This window comes from Hemitrygon akajei, chromosome 9 (genome assembly GCF_048418815.1).
Source record: "Hemitrygon akajei chromosome 9, sHemAka1.3, whole genome shotgun sequence".
NCBI lineage: Eukaryota > Metazoa > Chordata > Chondrichthyes > Myliobatiformes > Dasyatidae > Hemitrygon > Hemitrygon akajei.
In genome coordinates this window covers 124974483-124995408 of record NC_133132.1, presented here as the reverse complement: position 1 = coordinate 124995408, position 20926 = coordinate 124974483, and the positions used below count along the sequence as shown (strand labels likewise).

The following is a 20926-nucleotide window of genomic DNA, read 5'->3' as shown; positions in this document are numbered from 1 at the left end:
CTATTAGGAAGAAGTCGGTCATCCTTATCCAGTCCAGCCTGAATCTGTCTAGATCTACAAGAATGTAATTGATGTTAAGCTACCCTACAAAATGGCCCAGGCAGAAACTCAAAGTTATTTAGCAGAAGACCTAATCTGCAGAACTATCAAGTTAGCACCAAGACCTCACTGGGCTGCGGGTGAGAAGAGCCCTTCCCATCAGATACACAATCAGTGCCTTAACACAAATACAAACTGCCCTCAAGTTGGCAGCAGAAAATGTGAGACATGTAGTACACATCCTTGTGTACTACATGTTTGAAACCAAAGTTTGTAAAGGGATGCAATGATCTCTGTCAAGGTTCATCCCAAGTAGCTGCGTAACACAGGACTGTACCTAGGAACATTTACTTGAGGCAATCATCAACTGTTGCTAAAAGAATATCAACTTTGTGAAAAAGCATTTTGAGCTGTTGAAAAGTTTTTGACCCTACAGAGCAAAAAGGTGTCCCCATGAGTATGCCAGCGACTGGTATATTGTAAAGTGTGGTTTTATATGCTGAGGGTCATAAAACTGCACCTTGCAATATGAAGCTTGGTACAGCCACCATAAAGGCTTTGTGGGGAAAGACCACAGTCTAGAGCCCTGCTGTCACTGGACATTGAAGGGTTAGATCCTTACTAACGGCCTGCCAACCATTTCATTGGTGGGATAAAACATTAGTAACATTTGTATTGGGGGAGCAAAGCTGCCAGGTTCAACCAGAAAATGGATAAAACTATCCAGATCTTTCGGTGTCAACCCAGCGACCAAATCAGAATGCAGCAAAATTGCTAACAGTCTGATCTACCTTGCAAAATCCTCACAGGCATCCAGGAACCAGGATATAAATTAAACTAATAGATTCACAGGCCAGTCAAGCAACAGCCTGATTGCCACCCTTAAGCTTTGATTTTGTTTGCTATTGGCACACCGCTGTTTTTTTATAACAGCTGTTACATGCAATACAGTTATTCATCTTGGCACCTTTTAAACCTATCAGACTGGAAAACAACACTGGAGAGGTAGTAATGAGAGACAGAAAAGAGCGGATGAACTGAATAAGTCTTCAGTGTGGAAGACACTAGCAGTATGGTGGAAGTTCCAGGTGTCAAGGGAAGCTAAAAGATCTGAAGGTGGATAAGTCACCTGGACCAGATAGTATACACCCTAGAGTTTTGAAAGAGGTGGCTGAGGAGATTGTTAAGATATTAGTAATAATCTTTCAAGAATCACTACATTCTGGAATGGTTCCGGAAGACAGCAAAATTGTAAATGTCACTCATCTTTCAAGAAGGGAGAGAGGCAGAAGATAGATAACTAGGCCAGTTAGTTTGACCTCAGTGGTTGGGAAGATGTTGGAATTGACTATTAAGAATGAGGTCTCGGTACATGGGGGCACGTGATAAAATAGGCCATAGTCAGCATGGTTTCTTCAAGGCGGAATCTTACCTGAGAAATCATTTGGAATTCTTTGAAGAATAAACAGAATAGACAAAGGGAGAATTGGTTGATGGTGTGTACTGGGGGTTTCAGAAGGCCTTTGATAAGGTGCCACAAATGAGACTGCTTAACAAGCTACAAGCGCATGATATTGCAAGAAAGATTCTAGCATGGATAAAGCAGTGGCTGATTGGCAGGAAGCAAAGAGTGGGAATAAAAGGAGCCTTTTCTGGTTCCCACTGGTGACTAGTGGTGTTCCGTGGGGATCTGTGTTAGGACAGAGGTGCAAAGGGACTTGGGAGTCCTTGTGGATTCCCTCAATGTTAATTTGCAGGTTGAGTCTATGGTGAGGAAGGCAAACGCAATGTTCCCACCTTTACCACTGGAAATGATTGTTCTTGGCAAATTTATCTACAAAAGTGGTTTGCAATTGCTGCCTTCTGGGCAGTGTCTTTACAAGATGAGTGACCCCTGCCATCATCGATACTCTTCAGAGATTGTCTGCCTGGCATCAGTGGTCGCATAACCAGGACTTGTGATATGTACCAGCTGCTCATATGACTATCCACCACCAGCTCTCATGGCTTTACCTGACCCTGATCAGGAGGATAAGTAGGTGCTACACTTAACTTGCAGGCTAGCAGAGGGAAGGAGTGCCTTACACATTCTTTGGGACAGATGTATTTCCAGCCCACCTCCAATGGAATGCAAATAGTTAATACATATTAAAAAAATTAAGGTTACTTTGTGAAAGTAGCAATTATTGTATATCCTAAACCATATTTGCAAGCTGAAACTTAAAGCAAATTCCAACAGCGCACAGCCATGTTATTGTATGGTGGAAAAATCCATCTTGTAACAGTATAGGAAAGAAGATACTATTAGCCAGCAGTAAATTCTTGTTTGCATTAAACAGTGTCATCAGTACTCCAGAGTGTACCATGAAGCTTTAAATCAAAATTAGATTCAAGTAAATTTTAATCAAAATGTTATAGTAATTAACTTTTAGCATTTTTGCCTAAGCGCACTGATTTATTTTCTCCAGAAGAGTATTTCAAACCACCATCTGTTACACTATAGCTAGTTAGTTTTATTCTGCAAAATCAAGCTCAGTAAAGATAGTGCATTTTAAATTAATTCAGTTTTATAATAATTAATGTTCATCAATGTGATATTGTAAAATGATTTCAGAATATTGTTAATAATAGCCATCAAGGTTTTGTATGACAGAAAATTAGGAGCCAGCAAATAAGATTCCTTCTCTCACCCCTTTCTCTTGCCCCCCCTTTCTCTTGGTACCCCCTTTTCTCTCTGCACTCCCCTTTCTCTTGGCCCCCTTCTCTGGCCCCCTCATCCCTTCTCTCTCACCATCCCCTTCCCTCAACTCCCTTCACTTACATCATGCTTCAATCTGTCACCCATTCAACCCCTCCAACTCCTCTTACCTGCTTTCTTCCAGAATGCTGAGTTTTACTCTGCCCTGGTCCCAGTCCTTGTCCACACTGCTCCCTAATGTACCATGTCTCTCTTATGCTAACCATGCCTTCCCATTCTTAACACTTTTTTCTTCACTAGCCTTTCAATTCTTCTATTCCTTTATCTTTCCCTTTTTTATCCTTTACTTCCTGTTCCTTATCCCTTAATTTCTATAATTTTCACTTCCTCCTTCTCGGTCTTCTGCTCCCCTAACCTATTATTGTTTTGTTTTTCACCAGACGGTGCGTGCAAACAAAAATTGCCGCTGTACTGTTTTCCCTACAGCCTCCTTTGGAGGAATACAGATCTCTGTAAACCTGATGGCAGTTTTATTAACAGTCACTAAATTTGTGTGAGAGTATGTAATCCTCTTAGTCAGGTTGTGTGGACATTAAAGAGAGCTTTAATATTTAATTAATTTCTAAGCAATATAAATATAAGCTCTTGTGGATTGTAGTGATGCTGAAGAATAAAATAGCTCTTGCAAAATTTAAACTACATTGAGGCAAATAGTATTTTCACTGTAAGACATAATAGATGCCCTGATGGTAATGAATAGTTAATATAATTAATAATTTAAAGGAATTCAATTTGCTGCAGATTTGATCCTTCCTTGACTTTAGATCTCAGAGACTTGCTTTAACCACTAGAGGGAGAAAATGTGCTGTTAGAATTCCCTTGTTACACCTTAACCAAGGTCTATAGGTTCTGTAATATCCTAATTGTATTTTGCATCTATAATTGAATTCGAGAAAGTGGAGACTAAATTATAGCATCTAAAAATGGCCTTTTCTGCAGATTTTATAAGTTTGGAACCTTAATTTATTCAATGGAAATTGAACTACGCCATGCCTAATCTGTAACAATCATCATATTTCACTATCTGTTGAAAGTAGTTGTAGACTACTTGGATCATCTAGTGTTTAATTGAAGTTACAATAGATTGGTGTTTGTCCTTTGAGTACAAGTGTTTCGAAATTTGAAGTCAATTCAGGCCAAGAACTTTTTTCATTTTGCCTTTCCAGTCCTGATGGGGGTCTTGGCCTAAAATATTGACTGTTTATCCATTTTCATAGATGCTGCCCGACCAGCTTTTGTGTGTATTGCTCTGGATTTGCAGCATCTGCAGAATTACATGTGTTTATGATTTACTTTCTGAGACCCATCCTTCTCTTTCTTTTTCTTGGCCTTGACTTCCTCTCCCATAGCTTGATTTTACTTTTGTTGTTACTGATCCATTTCACTTACCAATCCTAATTTTAATCCATCTGATTTTGAGTACAATGCTCACTTTTCTTAGCCTTGAGATTTTTATTTTTTATTATTTTTTTAATTTTTTAAATTTTTTTTATTTAATTGCGTTTTTAAGTAATTACAAGAGTGGAAAAAATGTATATATCCCTTCCCCCCTCCCCTTAACCCCTCCCCCCTAACTTCCCTATATAAAAAAAAGAGAAAGTAAGAAAGAAAAAAAAAGAAAGAGTGCCTGGTTGTTGGAAGATCTCCACATGCTCCATGGAGTTCTTAATAACTTTAGTATATATATTTATTTCTTTCCCCAAGTAACCAATTGTTTCATCTTCAGAGATATTTGAAGTCTTACAGTATAGAATGTCTTAAAGCTGTAAGTGAAGATTACCATGAGACATGGGAGCAGAATTAGGCCAATTGGCCTATCAAATCTGCTCCGCCATTTCATCTTGGCTGATCCATTTTCCTCTCAACCCCAATCCCATTTCTCAAACATCTTTGTTCAATTCCAATGCTCAGAATTCCTATTCCTTACTGTCAAGGTTGAAAGACAAATATTGCTATGTTCAGTGCAATGAAAGTACTGAAGAAATTCAATTGCACAGTACAATAGTGTCATCAGGAAACAAAAACCTTGTTAAGAAAAATGTATCCAGAAATTAGAGTTGTTTGTTTTTATATTGAAAGCTGAATACAAAGATCATACATTGCATATTGTTGCTGTAATGCCTGTTAGCAATGCAGAGATAAATATGGCACACATTGATAACATTGATTCTGGAGAGGTATCAGCCAAGCTAAAATGAATCATGACTCTCAATGTCCAATCTAATTTTACAATAGGCAGGATTTCATTACAATGTGAATAAAATTATTTGTGCATAAAAGAAGCAGATGGAATTGGGTCCTATTCTTTGTCTTTATTTTCCATTTTGTCATTTACAAATAGGTAAGATAAGAAAGTATAAATTATCAGGGAAATTATAAGTCTAAAAGCAGGGAAATTGGACATTGAGCCAAATAATCCCACCTGACATTTAAGCCTTTCCCAGGCCTTGCTACATCTGTCTCCCTAGTTTTAATCTTGTAGCTGCCCCTCCACTGCATCTATACAATTTACCTCAATTTCCTTGTTGAGGAAGTTGCAGGTTCCATTGAGTAAAGTTGTTATCTCTGGTATCCCTTTTAACTTCTTTTTCTCCTCCAATTTTGATATCACGTTTATTGGAATTACGTTTTCCACATCCAACCCATCAATTCCCTTATCTTAAAGCCTCTTGCTTTAAAAAGACAAGCACATGGCTTGTTCAGTCTTTCTGTATCTCTGAAGTATCTCTGTTCTGATGTAGTCTTTGTAATACTTACCAACTGGATTTTTTTTAATGAATGAATCCATTTGAAAATATTTGTCAGAGTCTACCAAATTATATTCTGGCACCCAAGAATTGGGTTTGAGATTTGTCCAAATTCAGATTTGGCTCTAAAGACCCAGATAATTGTCTCTCATGAAATGAATACTGGAAATGAAAAGTGGCTTAACAATAGAAACAAAGTTGACATTCCATTTGATTTAAAACAAAGAAGCTGCTGATCAAAGATGATGATTAAAATGAAGAAACTGGAACTAGTGTAGGCCAGACAAGCCCCTTGAATATGCTGCAAGGTTCATTAAGATTATGGCTGATATTCAGCTCTGACTCCTTTTAGCTGTCTGATCCATGGTTCCTTAAGAGTCAGATTTATTGATCTCAACCTCCAATACTCAACAGCAGAGCATCCATTGTCCCCTAGGGTAGGGATGGACATAAATTATAAAATATCATACAGAACTCTTTGACGCCTGCCCCTTGCTGGCCATTGATGTAATCATCATTAACTAATGTGAATTCTAAATTGAATTGTTACCAGTTTTTTAAAATTTTCATGTTGAATCAGAGTTAAAATTCTATCATCCTTAAAGTTATTGTTCTTTATTTAAGCTGACAGGGTTAGATTGAATTTGTTTGGTGGTGTTGGGTTTTTTAGGGAGAATTGTGTATTCTGGTGGTACATTTTATGTTCTATAAAGCACGATTCAGGGATTTGGTTTTCAAATGCTATGCTTCATTTAACTTGTGAAAGTGTCATTTGCACTGGATGTAAAAGAGTGTTTCCTTCCTGTCTTCTTTAACAATTGTTCTGTAGGTGACCAGTGATTTTAGTAAGTTTTTTGAATATCATATATTGAACATGAATGATGCCATAAGAGTAACCGATTGCACTTTGCTGTTCTTTTAAAATGCTGTCAGTTAGATATTACATGGACCTGTGCAATTTTGCTTTTTAGCAATAGTTATCAGCAGAAATATATTTTTTCTCTAGTAGCATGTATTGGCATACTCCCATTGTAGGAAAACAACATAAATGCAGTTGTTATCCTTAAAGTAAAACCACATCTTTGCTAAAACAATAACTTATTGTAGAGATGCTTATAAATGTATTTCATCAATTTATTTTTGTGCAATATTATCATTGTTAGGTTAACGTGAGTGATATTGAAAGTGAGGGGAGCCGTTTTCAGCTCTTTATGGAATTGCTCGAAGCCAGTAACGAAGGGACTGAATTTCAGCATTTGGTTTTGCTTCTTCAGGCTTGGCCACCCATGGACAGCGAAGGCATGTAAGTATCAGTTTGTGTAGCAGTATGCTATGCGCAAGACTTGTGGTAGCATATGCAGGAATAGCTAAAAAAAAATTGAGAATGTGCTTTACTGTAATGGATTATCAATTAAGATTTAATTATGCATCTGTCCGAGGAATTGTCTTCAGAATTCCAAAAAAAAATTCCAGTTTGGACTACATCTGTATTTTCTTCCTGTGATAATACAACATAAGATTTCAGGTTCAATTAAGTTTACGGCTGACAAGTATATTAATTCCATCTACCCACTTTCGTTCCATATCCTTTAATGCCCAAGCAAAATCTGTTAGTTTTGAAATTTTCAATTAACCTATCTTCAGCAACATTTTGAAGGGAGTGAGTTCTAAGTTTCCATTTGCACTTTATTGAGTTTTCATTACCAGCTGTTGAAACACATTTGTAGAAATGTGTAGTAAAATTTGATGGGGATACCTATACAGTAACAGAAATCATTTTAGCTGAAATAAAAAGTTGAACAAAAGTGAATTATAAATTGATTCAAAGCTATGCAAGTGCATTGAGAACAGACAGTAAAATGATTCTAAAGCTGTTGAACTTGTTAAAAATGGTGTAGTAGATTCAGTATTCTTCATTACTTTTCTTGGTAGAGCCATTACTCGCAAAAAAACTTCAGCTGACACCCGCAAGTGGCTAAATTGATGTGTTTACTACATAGTGATGTAGTTTTGCATTGGGATTTACATATTAAACCAAAGTCAACATGTGTAATAAAGCAGTACTCCTTTTATTAAAAAAGTAGTAAAATAAAAATATATATGCATGCAATAATTTTAAAAGTAATATTTTTGTTGTTACTTTGCTGATGTCAACCTCTACCACTAAGTACATACATCCATATGAAATATCTGTGCAAACCCATACACACAAAACTCCTTAACCAAACCTTCCCATGAGCCATTATACCATCAATTCTTATCCTGAATTCCTTCACTTAGTGTTTCCTTTCTCTCTGTTCTCCGATTTCTTCCTGCCCTCTGACATTGGACTTTTCCTCATCCCAGGCTTTTGCCCTTCTATCACCTTATTCGTTTGATGTTTGCAGCTGCCATCTCCGGGGTCCTGGCTCCTGGCCGCCCACCTGTCCTTGTTTTCACAACGTGCACTTTCCTGACTCTCTTCCCCGAGCATTCTGACCATACACTTAGTGCCATTCCCAGCCACGTTACATTTGCAAACACGGCCCCATTCCTGGTCAAATTCCAGTTGTGTGCTTGAACCCATTCCCCACAGTGTCTGCGTGTTTTATCCCATTCCCTTCAATAATCTGCCTGCATAGCTGACCCCAGTCCCTGCCACAATCCACTCATGTGTTAAAGCATGTTTTCCGTACACCTGGGCATATTCCTTTCATGTTTCATTAGCACTCCCACTTTCCTACCTCATTACACTCCAGCTGCACACCCGACTGCATTCCCTGTCACCTTCTGAGTCCATGGGAGCAACACTTGCAAGTCACTGGAAGCCAACACTTGCACATACCAGAGTTTTTCATGATGATATATTGAATTGTTAAGGAAACTTTGCTCTGAAGATAATATTGTGGCAGATTTCAGATAGCAGCGATGTTAGTGTACAGTTGGTTGGTGTGTTTCTTTACTTTTGTGCAACAAGTTACTTTTTTGCTGTAGCCATCCATTGTATGTAAGTGAGGAATGGGAGAGTTGGTGGCTATGTCAACCAGGAATATATGGAGTTAAAATTTTAAAAATCCTCGATTTGTTTACTAATTTTAAAAATTATTTTACTATTTCTAACAGAAAGCTAGGGTATTTCTATTAATATCAGTAAACTGATTGGGATGGTATATAGGTTGTGTTTGTGACATGATAAGACCATAAGATGTACGAGTAGATTAGGTTATTCGGCCCAACTAGCCTGCTCTGTCAGTTGATTTATTTTTCCCTCTCACTCCATTCTCTAGGCTTCTCCCCTGTTAGCTTTGACACCCTTACTAACCAAGAACCTATGAACCTCTGCTTTAAATATACTCAATGTCTTTGGCCTCCACAGTTGTCTGAGGCAATAAATTACACAGATTCATTATTTTCTGGCTGAAGACATTCTTCCTTAGCTCTGCTGTAAAGGAATGTCCTTTCGTTCTGAGGCTGTGCGCTTTCGTCTGGAGTCTCACACTATTTGAAACATCCTCTCCATGTCCACTCTATCAAGACCTTACAAATATAGGCCCAGGGCCGTCAATTACTTTTCTTATGTTAATCCTTTCTTTTAACCCTCTTGACCCTCTCTGACGGGCACAAAACTGCTCATAATACTTAAAATGTGGTCTGGGCAATGTCATCCTTGTTTTTATATTTTAGTCCTTTCAAAATGAATGCTAAATTTACCTTTCTACTACTGACTAAACCTCCAGGTTAAGCCTTTAGGGAATCCTGCAGACCAAATCAAAGTGACTCCCAAAACGTAAGCAGTAGGGGCATGAGTAGGCCATCTGGCCTGTAGAGCCTGCTCCACCATTCAATAAGATCATGGCTGATCTTACCGTGGACTCATCTCCACCTACCTGCCTTTTCCCCATAACCCTTAATTCCCCTTCTATGCAAAAATGTATCCAACTTTGTCTTAAATATATTTACTAAGGTAGCCTGCACTGCTTCATTGGGCAGAGAATTCCACAGATTCACCACCCTCTGGGAAAAGCAGTTCCTCCTCATCTCCGTCCTAAATCTACTCCACCAAATCTTGAGGCTATGTCCCCTAGTTCTAGTCTCATTTATCAGTGAAAAGAACTTTCCTGCCTCTATCTTATCTAACACTTTCATAATTTTATGTGTTTCTATAAGATCTCCTCTCATTCTTCTGAATTCCAGCAAGTATAGTCCCAGGCGATTCAACCATTCTTCATAGTCTGACCCCCTCGTCTGTGGAATCAACCTGGTGAACCTTGTCTGTACCACCTTCAAAGCCATTGTATCCTTCCTTAAGTAAAGAGACCAGAACTGCACGCAGTCCTCCAGGTGCAGCCTCACCAGTACCCTGTACAGTTACAGCATAACCTCACCTGCTCTTAAATTCAGTCCTCCTAGCAATGAAGGCCAGCATCCCATTTGCCTTCTTGATAGCCTGCTGCACCTGCAAACCAACTTTCGTGATTCATGCACAAGCACTCCCAAGTCCCTCTTCACAGCAGCATGCTTCAATTTTTTGCCATTTAAATAAAAATCTGCTCTATTTATCCTTATAAAATGGATCACCTTGCATTTACCAACATTGTACTCCATCTGCCAGACCCTTGCTCATTTACTTAACCTATCTATATCTCTCTGCAGACTCTCTGTATCTTCTGCACAATTTGCTTTTCCACTTAATTTAGTGTCATCAGCAAACTTAGTTATACTGCACTCAGTCCCCTCTTCCAGATTGCTAATGTATATGGTGTACTGTTTCACCAACCCTGCAGCACACAGCTCACCACTGATTGCCAACCAGAGTAACACCCATATATCCCAACTCTCTGCTTTCTATTAGTTAACCAATCCTCTATCCATGCTAATACATCACCCCCAATTCTATGCATCCTTATCTTATGGATACGTCTTTTATACGGCACCTTATCAAACGCCTTCTGAAATTCCAAGTAAATAACGTCCAAATGTTTCCCTCTATCAACTGCACTTGTTATATCCTCAAAGAACTCCAGTAGGTTTGTCAAACAGGACCTGCCTTTGCTGAATCCATGCTGCATCTGCCTGATGGATCCATTTCTTTCCAGAGCCTCACTATTTCTTCTTTAATGATAGATTCAAGCATTTTCCTAACTACAGACTTTAAACTAACTGGCCTACAGTTACCTGCCTTTTGCCTACATCCATTTTTGAGCAGTGGTGTGACGTTCACTGTCTTCCAATCCGTCAGGAGGTTCCCAGAGTCTAGAGAATTTTGGTAAATTGTCACCAAAACCTGAACTATAATTTCTGCTATTTCTTTCAGTACCCTGGGATGCATTCCATCAGGACCAGGGGACTTATCTATTTCAGGCCTACAAGTTTGCTCAGCACTACTTCTTTAGTGATAGCTATTGTATCGAGGTCCTCACTTCCTCTCACATCCGTAACATCTCTCTTTAGCATGTTAGACATGTCCTGCACCGTGCAGACCGACACAAAGCCAAAGCCTCAGCAATTTCCTCATTACCCAACATCAATTCCCGCTTCTCATCCTACAACGGACCTACATTCACTTTAGCCACCATTTTCCACTTTATATAATTGTAAAAACTTTTACTATCTGTGTTTATATTTTGTGCTAGTTTATTTTCACAATCGAGCTTCTCTTTCTTTATTGCTCACTTAGTTGTTCTTTGTTGCTTTTTAAAGTTTTCCCAATCTTCCAGTTTCCCACTATTGGTGACTTTATACACTTGAGCTTTTAGTTTGATGCCTTCTTTTATTTCCTTTGTTATCCAAGGCTGGCTCTCCCCACCCTTACTGTCCCTGCTTTTAATCGGAATATACTTTTATTGAGAACTGTGAAAAATCTCTTTGAAAGCCTTCCACTGTTCCTCAACTGTCCCACCATATCCAGACTGTGTTCCCAGTCTACATTAGCCAAATCTTCCCTCATCCCATTGTAGTCTCCATTGTTTAAGCATAATACACTGGTTTTACACCCTCCATTGGTATGAGAACCTCAATTATACTATGATCACTGTTTCCAAGAGGATCACCAATTACAAGATCACTGATTTTATCTGTCGCATTGCACAAGACCAGAAGTATGATAGTACATTCCCTTGTAGGTTCAGTAACTTTGTATCTCCAACTTCTGAATTTTCTCCCTGTTTAGAAAAGAGTTTACATTTTTATTCCTTCAATGAAAGTGCATGACCATACATTTCCCTATGCTGTATTCCATCTGTCACTTTGTCCTTTCTGCTAACCTATCCAAGTCCTACCACAGACTCCCTGCTCCTCTACATATCTTCACATTGTCGTAAACAGACACAAAGCCATTAATTCCATCTTCCAGATCATTAACATATAACATGAAAAGCAGCAAACCCAATAAGCACCCAGCAGAACATCGATAGTCACCACAGCCAACCGGAGAAGGCCTCCTTTATTCCCACTCTCTGCATTTTGCCAGTCAGTCAACCTTCTATTCATGTTAGTACCTTTCCTGTAATACCATAGGCTCTTATCTTGTTTAGCAGCCTCATGTGTCACCATGTCAAAGGCCTACTAAAACTCCAAGTAAACAACATCCGTTGACTCTCCTCTGCCTGTCCTGCTTGATACTACTACAAAGAATTCAAACAGATTTGTTTGACAAGATCTCCCTTCAGGACACCATGCTGACCTTGGCCTATTTTATCATGTCCTTCCAAGTACCCGAAACTTCATCCTTAATAATGAACTCTTAACATTTCACTTACGACTGAAGTAAATCAAAACAGCCTATAATTTCCTGTCTCTTGCCTCCGTCTGTTCTAAAAGAGTGGAGTAACATTTGTGATTTTCCAGATCTCTGTAACCAGGATCAAGTAATTCTTTCAAGAATCAAGTTATTCTTGAAAGATCACTACTAATGCCTTCTCAATCTCTTCTGGAACCTTAGGGTACAATCCACACAGTCCAAATGACTTATCTGTGTTATCTGTAGATATTTGATGTTTCATGCAGTTGAGATGCCATGATACAATTTTTATTTGAATTTCATATTCAATAAATTGCAAGTCAGTAATTATATAAACTAAATTCTACAAATAAAGTAAAATGTAATCTAATCAAATACTTTCCTAAAACTTCATATTACTTTGAACAAGTTTTTCTCTGTGCATTTCCCAGAATAACAAGAAGATATTCTTCAATTGCACAAAAGCAGGAACACAGTTGTGTGACAGATCGTGCTGTTACTTTACAACTTCAGAGACCTGGGTTTAATCCAGGCCAATGTTGCAGATAGACTGATTTTAGAAATGGGGAAGTTTAGTCACAATTGTGCAAGGTGTTGGCAAGACCCATATCAAGTACTTTAGTTTTATCAATGCTAGAATATCTTTTCCTTTTTTAATAAAAAAAAAAGGATGTGGTAGCATTGAAGGCAATCCAAAGCAGTTTCATCAAGCTAATTCCTGGAGTGAGAGGATTGTTCTATCAAGGGAGAGATGAAAATAGAGGGAACTACTTGAACAAGGGGACAGAGTTTCAAGATGGGGTTCAATCATTTAAATAAAGTACTAATGAATGAAGTTCAACAGGATCTCATACATGAATTGCAGATATTAGCAGGCAGGAGCAACAAGTACTTCAGAGGTGCACAGAAATGTTTTGTTTCTCAGAAGGTGGTTGAATGACTGGAATTCTCTACCCCAGTGAATTATGAAAGTTGGATCCTCAGAAGAACTTAAGGTTAGGGGAGATGGCATAAATGAGAAGTTCAGACCAATGTAGATCAAACTCTGAACATGTTGAATGATGGGTCAGACTACAAGTGCCGGGTGGCCTATTCCTGCTCCTCTTTTCTTATGTTCATATTACCTTGTTATCATTGTGATGAGACTTGAGAACCTTCAGGCCACTTGTGTACCTGACCAGTTTTTACAAAGGGAAGTGAGGAAGGCTACATTTATGACAGTTGGTGAAGACCTGACTTCCACTGGCAATATAAATGAGAAAAATGGTTATATCTTTAAAAAAAAACTTCAGTGAAAATCAGACTTTGATTATAGAGAGTTACAGTTAAAGATAGCAAATGAGAGCTTCAATTATAGCTTGATGAGGGCTGGTGTTAAATCACAGCACAAGAGCAGAAGGAGGGAACGTTCTAATTTAAAATACAACAAGATGAAAGAGACTTTAGTAAGGAGACAAGAAGAAGAAAAAATATAAAAATCTCAAATTGACAGCAAAATGTGGATCATAGGTGCTGCATCTGTTAGCAGTCTAGGGAGGCATAGATCGTAACAAGGGGAATACAAAATATATCATTCACCTCACTGACTGAATGTAAAATGACGTTAAATCGCACGCTACGAAATGCAATATAATGTGGAGATGTAAAATTGTTCTTTGTATTCTTAATAGATAATGCAGTGGTCATTTAATATAAAGATGCTTATGATTACATGAGCAGTAGGCTGACACCATCTTCTTGCATAGGACATAGGACTGTGGTGCCTCACTAGAACCAACCAGCTCCAAACTAATGGTGGCAGACCTGATAGCAATGGCTCTGAAGGGCCCATGAGCAACTTGTATTGCGCCAGTGCAGTTGCTCCACATTGTGGGATGTCATTGATGAAGTTCAGGAGAATTAATAATTGATGACAGGTTTAGTTTAGGTGCAAGGACCTTTTCATGTAGACAATGAAATTTGGAACTATGTGTATTGACACTTTACATTAGTTACTTATGGTTTGAAGGAAAACTACTAAAAATGATAAATGAACAATTGAAGCAGTTCCGGTTGTATTTCTCAATGTGTGTTGTTTCCACATTGCTATAGGATTAAATGTTTTCTCAATAATTTGTTGAGTTTTGTTACTATAACTTGAGAAGGAAAAAGACTACATTGTAAAGAGGATTATAAAATCAAAATGTAACTAACACCTGTAGTATAGCTCGAATTTCAAATCAATATTATTTACAGAAAAATTGAGAAATTTTTACTTGAAGAAATAACATTTCCAATTGTAACCATCAGCTTATTAGACCATCAGACCATAAGATATAGGAGCAGAATTAGGCCATCTGGCCCATCAAATCTACTCCACCATTCAGTCATTTAGTTCATCAGCCATCTCCTTGTCTCCCGTTATTATTTCTCCTGCCTCATTTTGTAGTGGTCCTAAATCCATACTCTGTTTTATTTTTAATATACTTGAAAAAACTATTATTATCCACTTTGATATTATTTGCTAGCTTGCTTTCATATTTCATTTTTTTTCCCTTCTGATTTTTTTTAGCTGCTTTGTGTAGGTTTTTAAAAACTTCCCAATCCTCTATCTTCCCACTAATTTTTGCTTTGTTGTATGCCCTTTCTTTTGCTTTTATAATAGCTTTGACTTCCCTTGTCAGCCATGGTTGTACTATTTAACCATTTGAGTATTTCTTCATTTTTGGAATACGCATGTCCGGCACCTTTCTCATTTTTCCCAGAAATGCATACCATTGCTGCTGTGCTGACATCCCTGCAAGCATCTCCTTCCAATTTACTTTGGCCAACTCCTCTCTCATACCACTGTCATTTCCCTTACTCCACTGAAATACTGCTACATCAGATTTCACTTTCTCCCTACCAAATTTCAAGTATTACTATTAAAACTTAGTGAAGCTTATACATCAGTGGATACACTGCTGAACATGCACCTCCCAGACTTGCTGAGTGACAGATGGTATTACATCATTCACCATCCTATGTAGTTGGACTTCCCAATGAGTGCTGATGTAGGGTCTGATACCATGTAGATTTCAATAAGAATCCCATGCCTGCAGATCTAAAGGCAAAGAAAATCAAATATTAAGGATTAACTTTCAAAGTTCTGCTTTTTATGTATTTTTATTTTACTTAATATTTAAAATGTTCTTTATATTTCAGACTGAATTAAATGCTTATGAATATCTAAAGAAAAAAGTCTAAAATATTTGACAACTTTTGCAGGTGACTTAGCTGCACTCCAGCAAGCTTGGCTATTGAACCCTGTCTTGGGGTAGAGGTCTCTGCACTATGTCACTTGTTGATCTAATTGCCACCCAACACAAGAGTGTGTGAGATCAGGCCAGCATATCTCAACCAAGTGAATGCAGGACCATGGGGTTAATTGGTTCTACAACTCCAATTCCAGTGTTAGTTTATTCTCAGTTGCTGCTCTTTAATAACTATTTCTCCCTTTAACTGTGTTTGGCTTTGTTATGCCTTTCACTGAGTTATTCAACCATCCTCATGCTCTTTTGGTCCCTTTAATCCTTTTAATTACCTCACCAAGCTTGCCATTCACTAGTTTTCAATTTGTTGCAGCTTTTCAAAGAATCTAGTCATTTAGCCCTTATCTCTTTTTATTTTATTTGGATCTGTTTAATAGTTTATTTATCTTTAAGTTTTCAGTTGTAAAGAAATGTTAAGCTGTGTTTTTCTTTTTAGACATTGTTCTGACATTTTATAATGGACGTTAAGAATTTCAGAATTTATCATTCACTTTGATTTGCATATGAATAGCTTGGGAAGGGCTTTAAAACCACTACATAGAATTTGCCAGTGCTGTTGACTCAAGAGTCTTCAAACTTTTCCTTGCGCACTAACAGTTCCCAGAAACTGACCTCTTTATAATGCATTCTCAGCGTTCACCCTGAATTTCACTGTATGCTGCTAATCCAGTCTCAAGAATAACTCAAGTAGTAGTAGTACAGTCTCACGCCGAAACGTCAACAGTTTAATCATTTCCATAGATGCTGCTTGACCTGCTGAGATCCTCCAGCATTTTGAGTGTGTTGCTTTGGATTTCCAGCATCTGCAGTATTTTCTCAGTTCCTCAGTTTATCATCATTCAACTGTACACATGGATACTACCAAGCGAAACAACTTTCCTCTGGACCAAGGTGAACAACACAGGACAAAAAGTCTACACACAGAACACATAAATTAATATTACCACAAATAAATTAACAAGTAATAAGGTGCAAGTACAATACAAATTATAAATGTAAACAGTAAAACACTACTGAGAGTTCCTACGTAATGAGACCGTATGATGATTGTGGTGGCAGGGAGTTAGGTAGGGGGAAGAACCTGTTTTCCATCAGGACAACAGTTCTTGTCCTAATGCTACAGCACCTTCTGTCTGATACTAGGAGGTCAAAAAGGTTGTTGGATGGATGGGAGAGATCATTGGCAATCCAAGGGCCCTGTGTACACAGCACTCCAGATAAATACCTCTAATGGTGGTCAAGGGACCCCGATGATCCTCACAGCAGTCCTTCCAATCCTGTATAGGGACTTGCAGTCAGATGCCGTGCAGTTCCTGTACCAGACAGTGATACAGGTGGTAAGGATGCTCTTGATAGCGCTCGTGTAAAAATTGGTTAAAGTGAAGGCAGTGGGGAGCCTCACTCACATCTATTTCCACAGGAAGTGGAGATGGTGCTGTGCTTTCTTGACCAAATAGGTGTTGTTGATGGACCAGGCGAAATAATCCATTATGTACGCTCCCAGAAAGTTAGTGCTCCTAACTCTGTCCACAGAGGAGCCATGCATGTGCAGTGAGGAGTGTTCGGCCTCCATCTTCCTAAAGTCCACAGTCATCTGTTTGGACTTATCTAAATTGAAATTCAAGTTGTTATGCTCACAGCATTCTACCAACAGTTTTACCTCCTCTCTATGCCGTCTCATTGTCAATGAGACCAACCACTATTGTATCGTCAGTGAACTTGATGATTTGATTTGAATTAGATCTAGCGATGCAGTCATGCATCAGCAGAGTGAACAGAAGCATGTTGAGCATACAGCCCCGGGAAGCATCAGTACTCAACGTGATGGAGCTACTCAACATAGACTAACTGTGGTCTTTCTGTCAAGAAGTCCAGGATCCAGTTACAGAGAGGGGCGTTGAGACCCAACAAGGAGAGTTTACACAACAGTCTCTGAGGGATGATTGTGCTAAAGTCAATACACAGCATCCTGGCATATGAGGCACCATTTTCTGGGTGGGACTGGACAGAGTGGAGTGCAAACCATTATGACATCACCAGTGGACCGATATAAGTGATAAGCAAACTGGAAAGAATCACACATTCCTTCCCCATATTAGAAACTAGGTACACACCAAACTAGCTTCAGTGTGACCCCATGTCCTGTCTAACCACCATGAAACTCATGTGCTCAATTCCCTTTTATTAATCCTTCTCACCACTCCACATAATTAGGCTATCAAATACAGACATTCCTCTCCATATCCTATTATCTCCAAGCACTTGTGAGTGCAACAACATTTTCTTGAAATTCTCCTCAGTTTCACAATGCCTCAAATACAACACCCTTCTTTTCTGATAAAACTCATTTTGGTGTGCCTGTTAGTGGAAACATGGGACATTGGTTCATTTCAAGCACCAAAGGTTTACTTTTGTCTATATACATCCCTCTTACAGGGCTCATATACAAACTTGGCTTGTTAGCTAACTCTGCTAACAGCCACATGACTCAACAGTGAGAAGGTCATGTTTCATAGACAATGTATGTCTAGAGTTGGTGTGATTTCAGATTCAACCAAACAGAGATGTCAGAATGTTCTGATTACAAGAATCTTGATTTCAGCAAATGCTTTGTAAATACTACCATGCACAGTTATTGGTAGCCCTTAAATGATAGATCATACACCAGCATAAAATTATGAAAAAAATGTATATTTGCCAATTTTCAACTTTATCAAACAGTTAACAGAGGAAGAAAACAAGTGATACAAGGGCCCATTATAGTTAAACAAATCCAAATGTGCACACCAACATTGGAGCTAATTTCTGGAGGAGTTGGGGGGTGTATCACTTCACTCACACGCTGGACCCACAGTCTAAGTGAAAGCACCCGCCTCCATCCAAATTTCCCTCGAAGACCATCTCAAATGAACTGGCTCTCTCAGGAGGAGTGGCCCTTCCTTCTTGGAGCTATTCATCTGCACAAAGCACTTCTTGCAACGGGACTCTCCTTCCAACGGAATTCTGTGGCTTCTTCCCTTGTGCCTTGTTCTGCAGCTCCCACCAAACCAGACTACTATCCTTCAGAAATCTGATCCTGCCCAGCTCTCTTGAATCTTCCACTGGGCAGAAAGTTACAATTGGCTGACACAACATTCCTAAGTTGGACAACATGGCTCCTCATCTTTAGCCAAAGCCAAAACACTTTTACCAGCAGGATGCACTGATTTCACAGAAAACTGCTAAAATAAAATACCTCACAGCAAAGCAGTAGAAATCTTAACATTCTCCCCCCCCACCACCAAAAATAGTCATGTCCTCATGAATTTGGATATTATTAAACCATTATTAATAACACAGTATTCAAATTAATTTTGTGATTATAGAACCCCCCCATCTCTTTGTAAATGTAAGTAACACATCTCACCATGGGAATTGACATAACACTTTGGTGAATGCTCTGCCAGCCTAGCTGGGGGTTTCCAGACTCTGAGACATTTTTTATCTCATCTTCAGCTTCTCTACCTTCAGCCACCTTGTGGTCTTTCCTGGCCACTAGACAAAGCCTCCCCCTGCCTATCACTCACACTTTCCAGGGACTCAGGTCTCCTGCCCCATGACTGAACTCAGGTTCCCTGATTTTAAGCAGGTCAAAATCTTCAACCTCTGCTGTTGCTAACCAGCACGACCTCTCTTGGAAAGGGGTCCTCTGTCAGTCTAGTTACTCCTCCAGGATGTAACATGACAGGTTTAGACTGGATGTACCATACCATACAGTTATGATCATCCTTCAGCTTAGGAGGAACTTGCATTTTTTCAGAAGTAGCTCTGAGCACTGGCTGAATGGACAAAGTTTTCAGAAAGTTTTCTCCATTTCTCTCCTTGCATGCTCCCATGAGCTTTCTCAGTAGAAGTTCCCACAAGAATGGAAGCTCCACCTTTTTCAACTGGATCTGGGAAGACCAATAGTTTCAGTTACTCCAACATCTGCTTCCAAAAACTCCAGTTTCAACGACAAGTTTGTTTGTCTGGGGGGATTGGAGCTCCTTTCCGGGGAACGTGCTAAGATGGTAGCGCAATATTAATACACAGCAGCCTCTCCGGACTCTGGATTGGGGATTGTCAAACGTTATGTGGATTTTCTGGTGTAGTCTGTTTTCTCATGTGCTTTTGTGATATCATTCTGGAGGAACGTTGTCTCATTTTTTAACTGCATTGCATTTGTGGTTTCTAAATGACAATAAACTGAATCTGAAGTAGCCATCGTACAGGTACTCATCAGTACTAAGCCTCCAAATCTCAAGGGCACTGTAGGACATCAGTGGTAAATGCACCAAATACCGGTTATAAAAGGATCTATAAAGCAAAGTATCTTCAAAAACCTGTGTGAGGTATGGCTGTAGCATCAACATCTTCAATCTGTCTGGATCATCAGAGTTTGGATCCACGAAACCTTCAGGAATAGTGTTTTGCATTTTAGTTCTTCCACGACACACTGATTGGAATGTACCCTGTCTGAGGCACCAGCCTGTTCTGTTACGGGGTCCCTCTATAGTTTTGTTCCTTCTCTCTTTGATTAACTGCTGACTTACTTTACGAAGATTTTCCTGGCCCTCACAGTCTAGCTTGAAATGTCCATCTTCTCCACAGCTGTAATAGCAACTGTTAAAATGTTTTAACAGAAAGCTGTTAAAATGTTTTAACAGAAAGCTGTTAAAATAAAATACCTCACAGTATAGCAGCAGAAATCTTAACCAGGGCATTTATATATATAAATGTGTGTGTGTGTGTGTATATATATATACATTTTTACCTTTGGTCTGGGGAGTTGATTGCCCAAGATTTTCAGCCAGTAAGATGTATATCTGAAAATCTTGGATAATCACTCCCAGATCAAAGGAAAGAATTGATTTTTCCTTATTATACATTTTTTCCAATAACATGAACAATTGTTTGTATACATTATACGCACAACCAACCAGGTATTTTATAAAGGTAAGGGGATGGTTTCACAATCATATGAACAGCTGATAGAGAGCTCTTGGATATATCATTGATGTTTACAATACACCCTGTTCCCTGTTCCTGAGCAACAATAATTACCCTGTATTCTACCACTTTGTTTGCCCAGTTCGATTGTGCCCTATAAGGGAGACCTCTCTAGTCGATTTTGTTTGTAAGACCACAAAAATGGAATGTCATTAAGTGGCATGATACATGGTCACTTGCCCATTTTGCAATGTGCACGATTATCCTACGCTTCATGACATATCTACTCATGGTAGTGTAATGTTATTACACCATCAGTCTTTGGCTCGAGAGTCTTCGGCGAGGAGGCTGAGGGAGGAGACCACGCCAGGCACAAATGGAGAGGGTGAAGACATGACCGTTAAGC

The 20926-nt window shown here is 38.9% G+C and overlaps 1 protein-coding gene across 1 annotated transcript in view; it reads left to right on the top strand.

Moving 5' to 3' along the window:
* nbas (NBAS subunit of NRZ tethering complex) overlaps window positions 1-20926 on the top strand; it is a 305288-nt gene that overhangs the window by 249677 nt on the left and 34685 nt on the right. Inside the window, exon 49 of the mRNA XM_073056940.1 lies at window positions 6708-6847. Coding sequence (XP_072913041.1) covers window positions 6708-6847 — 140 coding nt within the window. The remainder of the gene's footprint in view (window positions 1-6707; window positions 6848-20926) is intronic.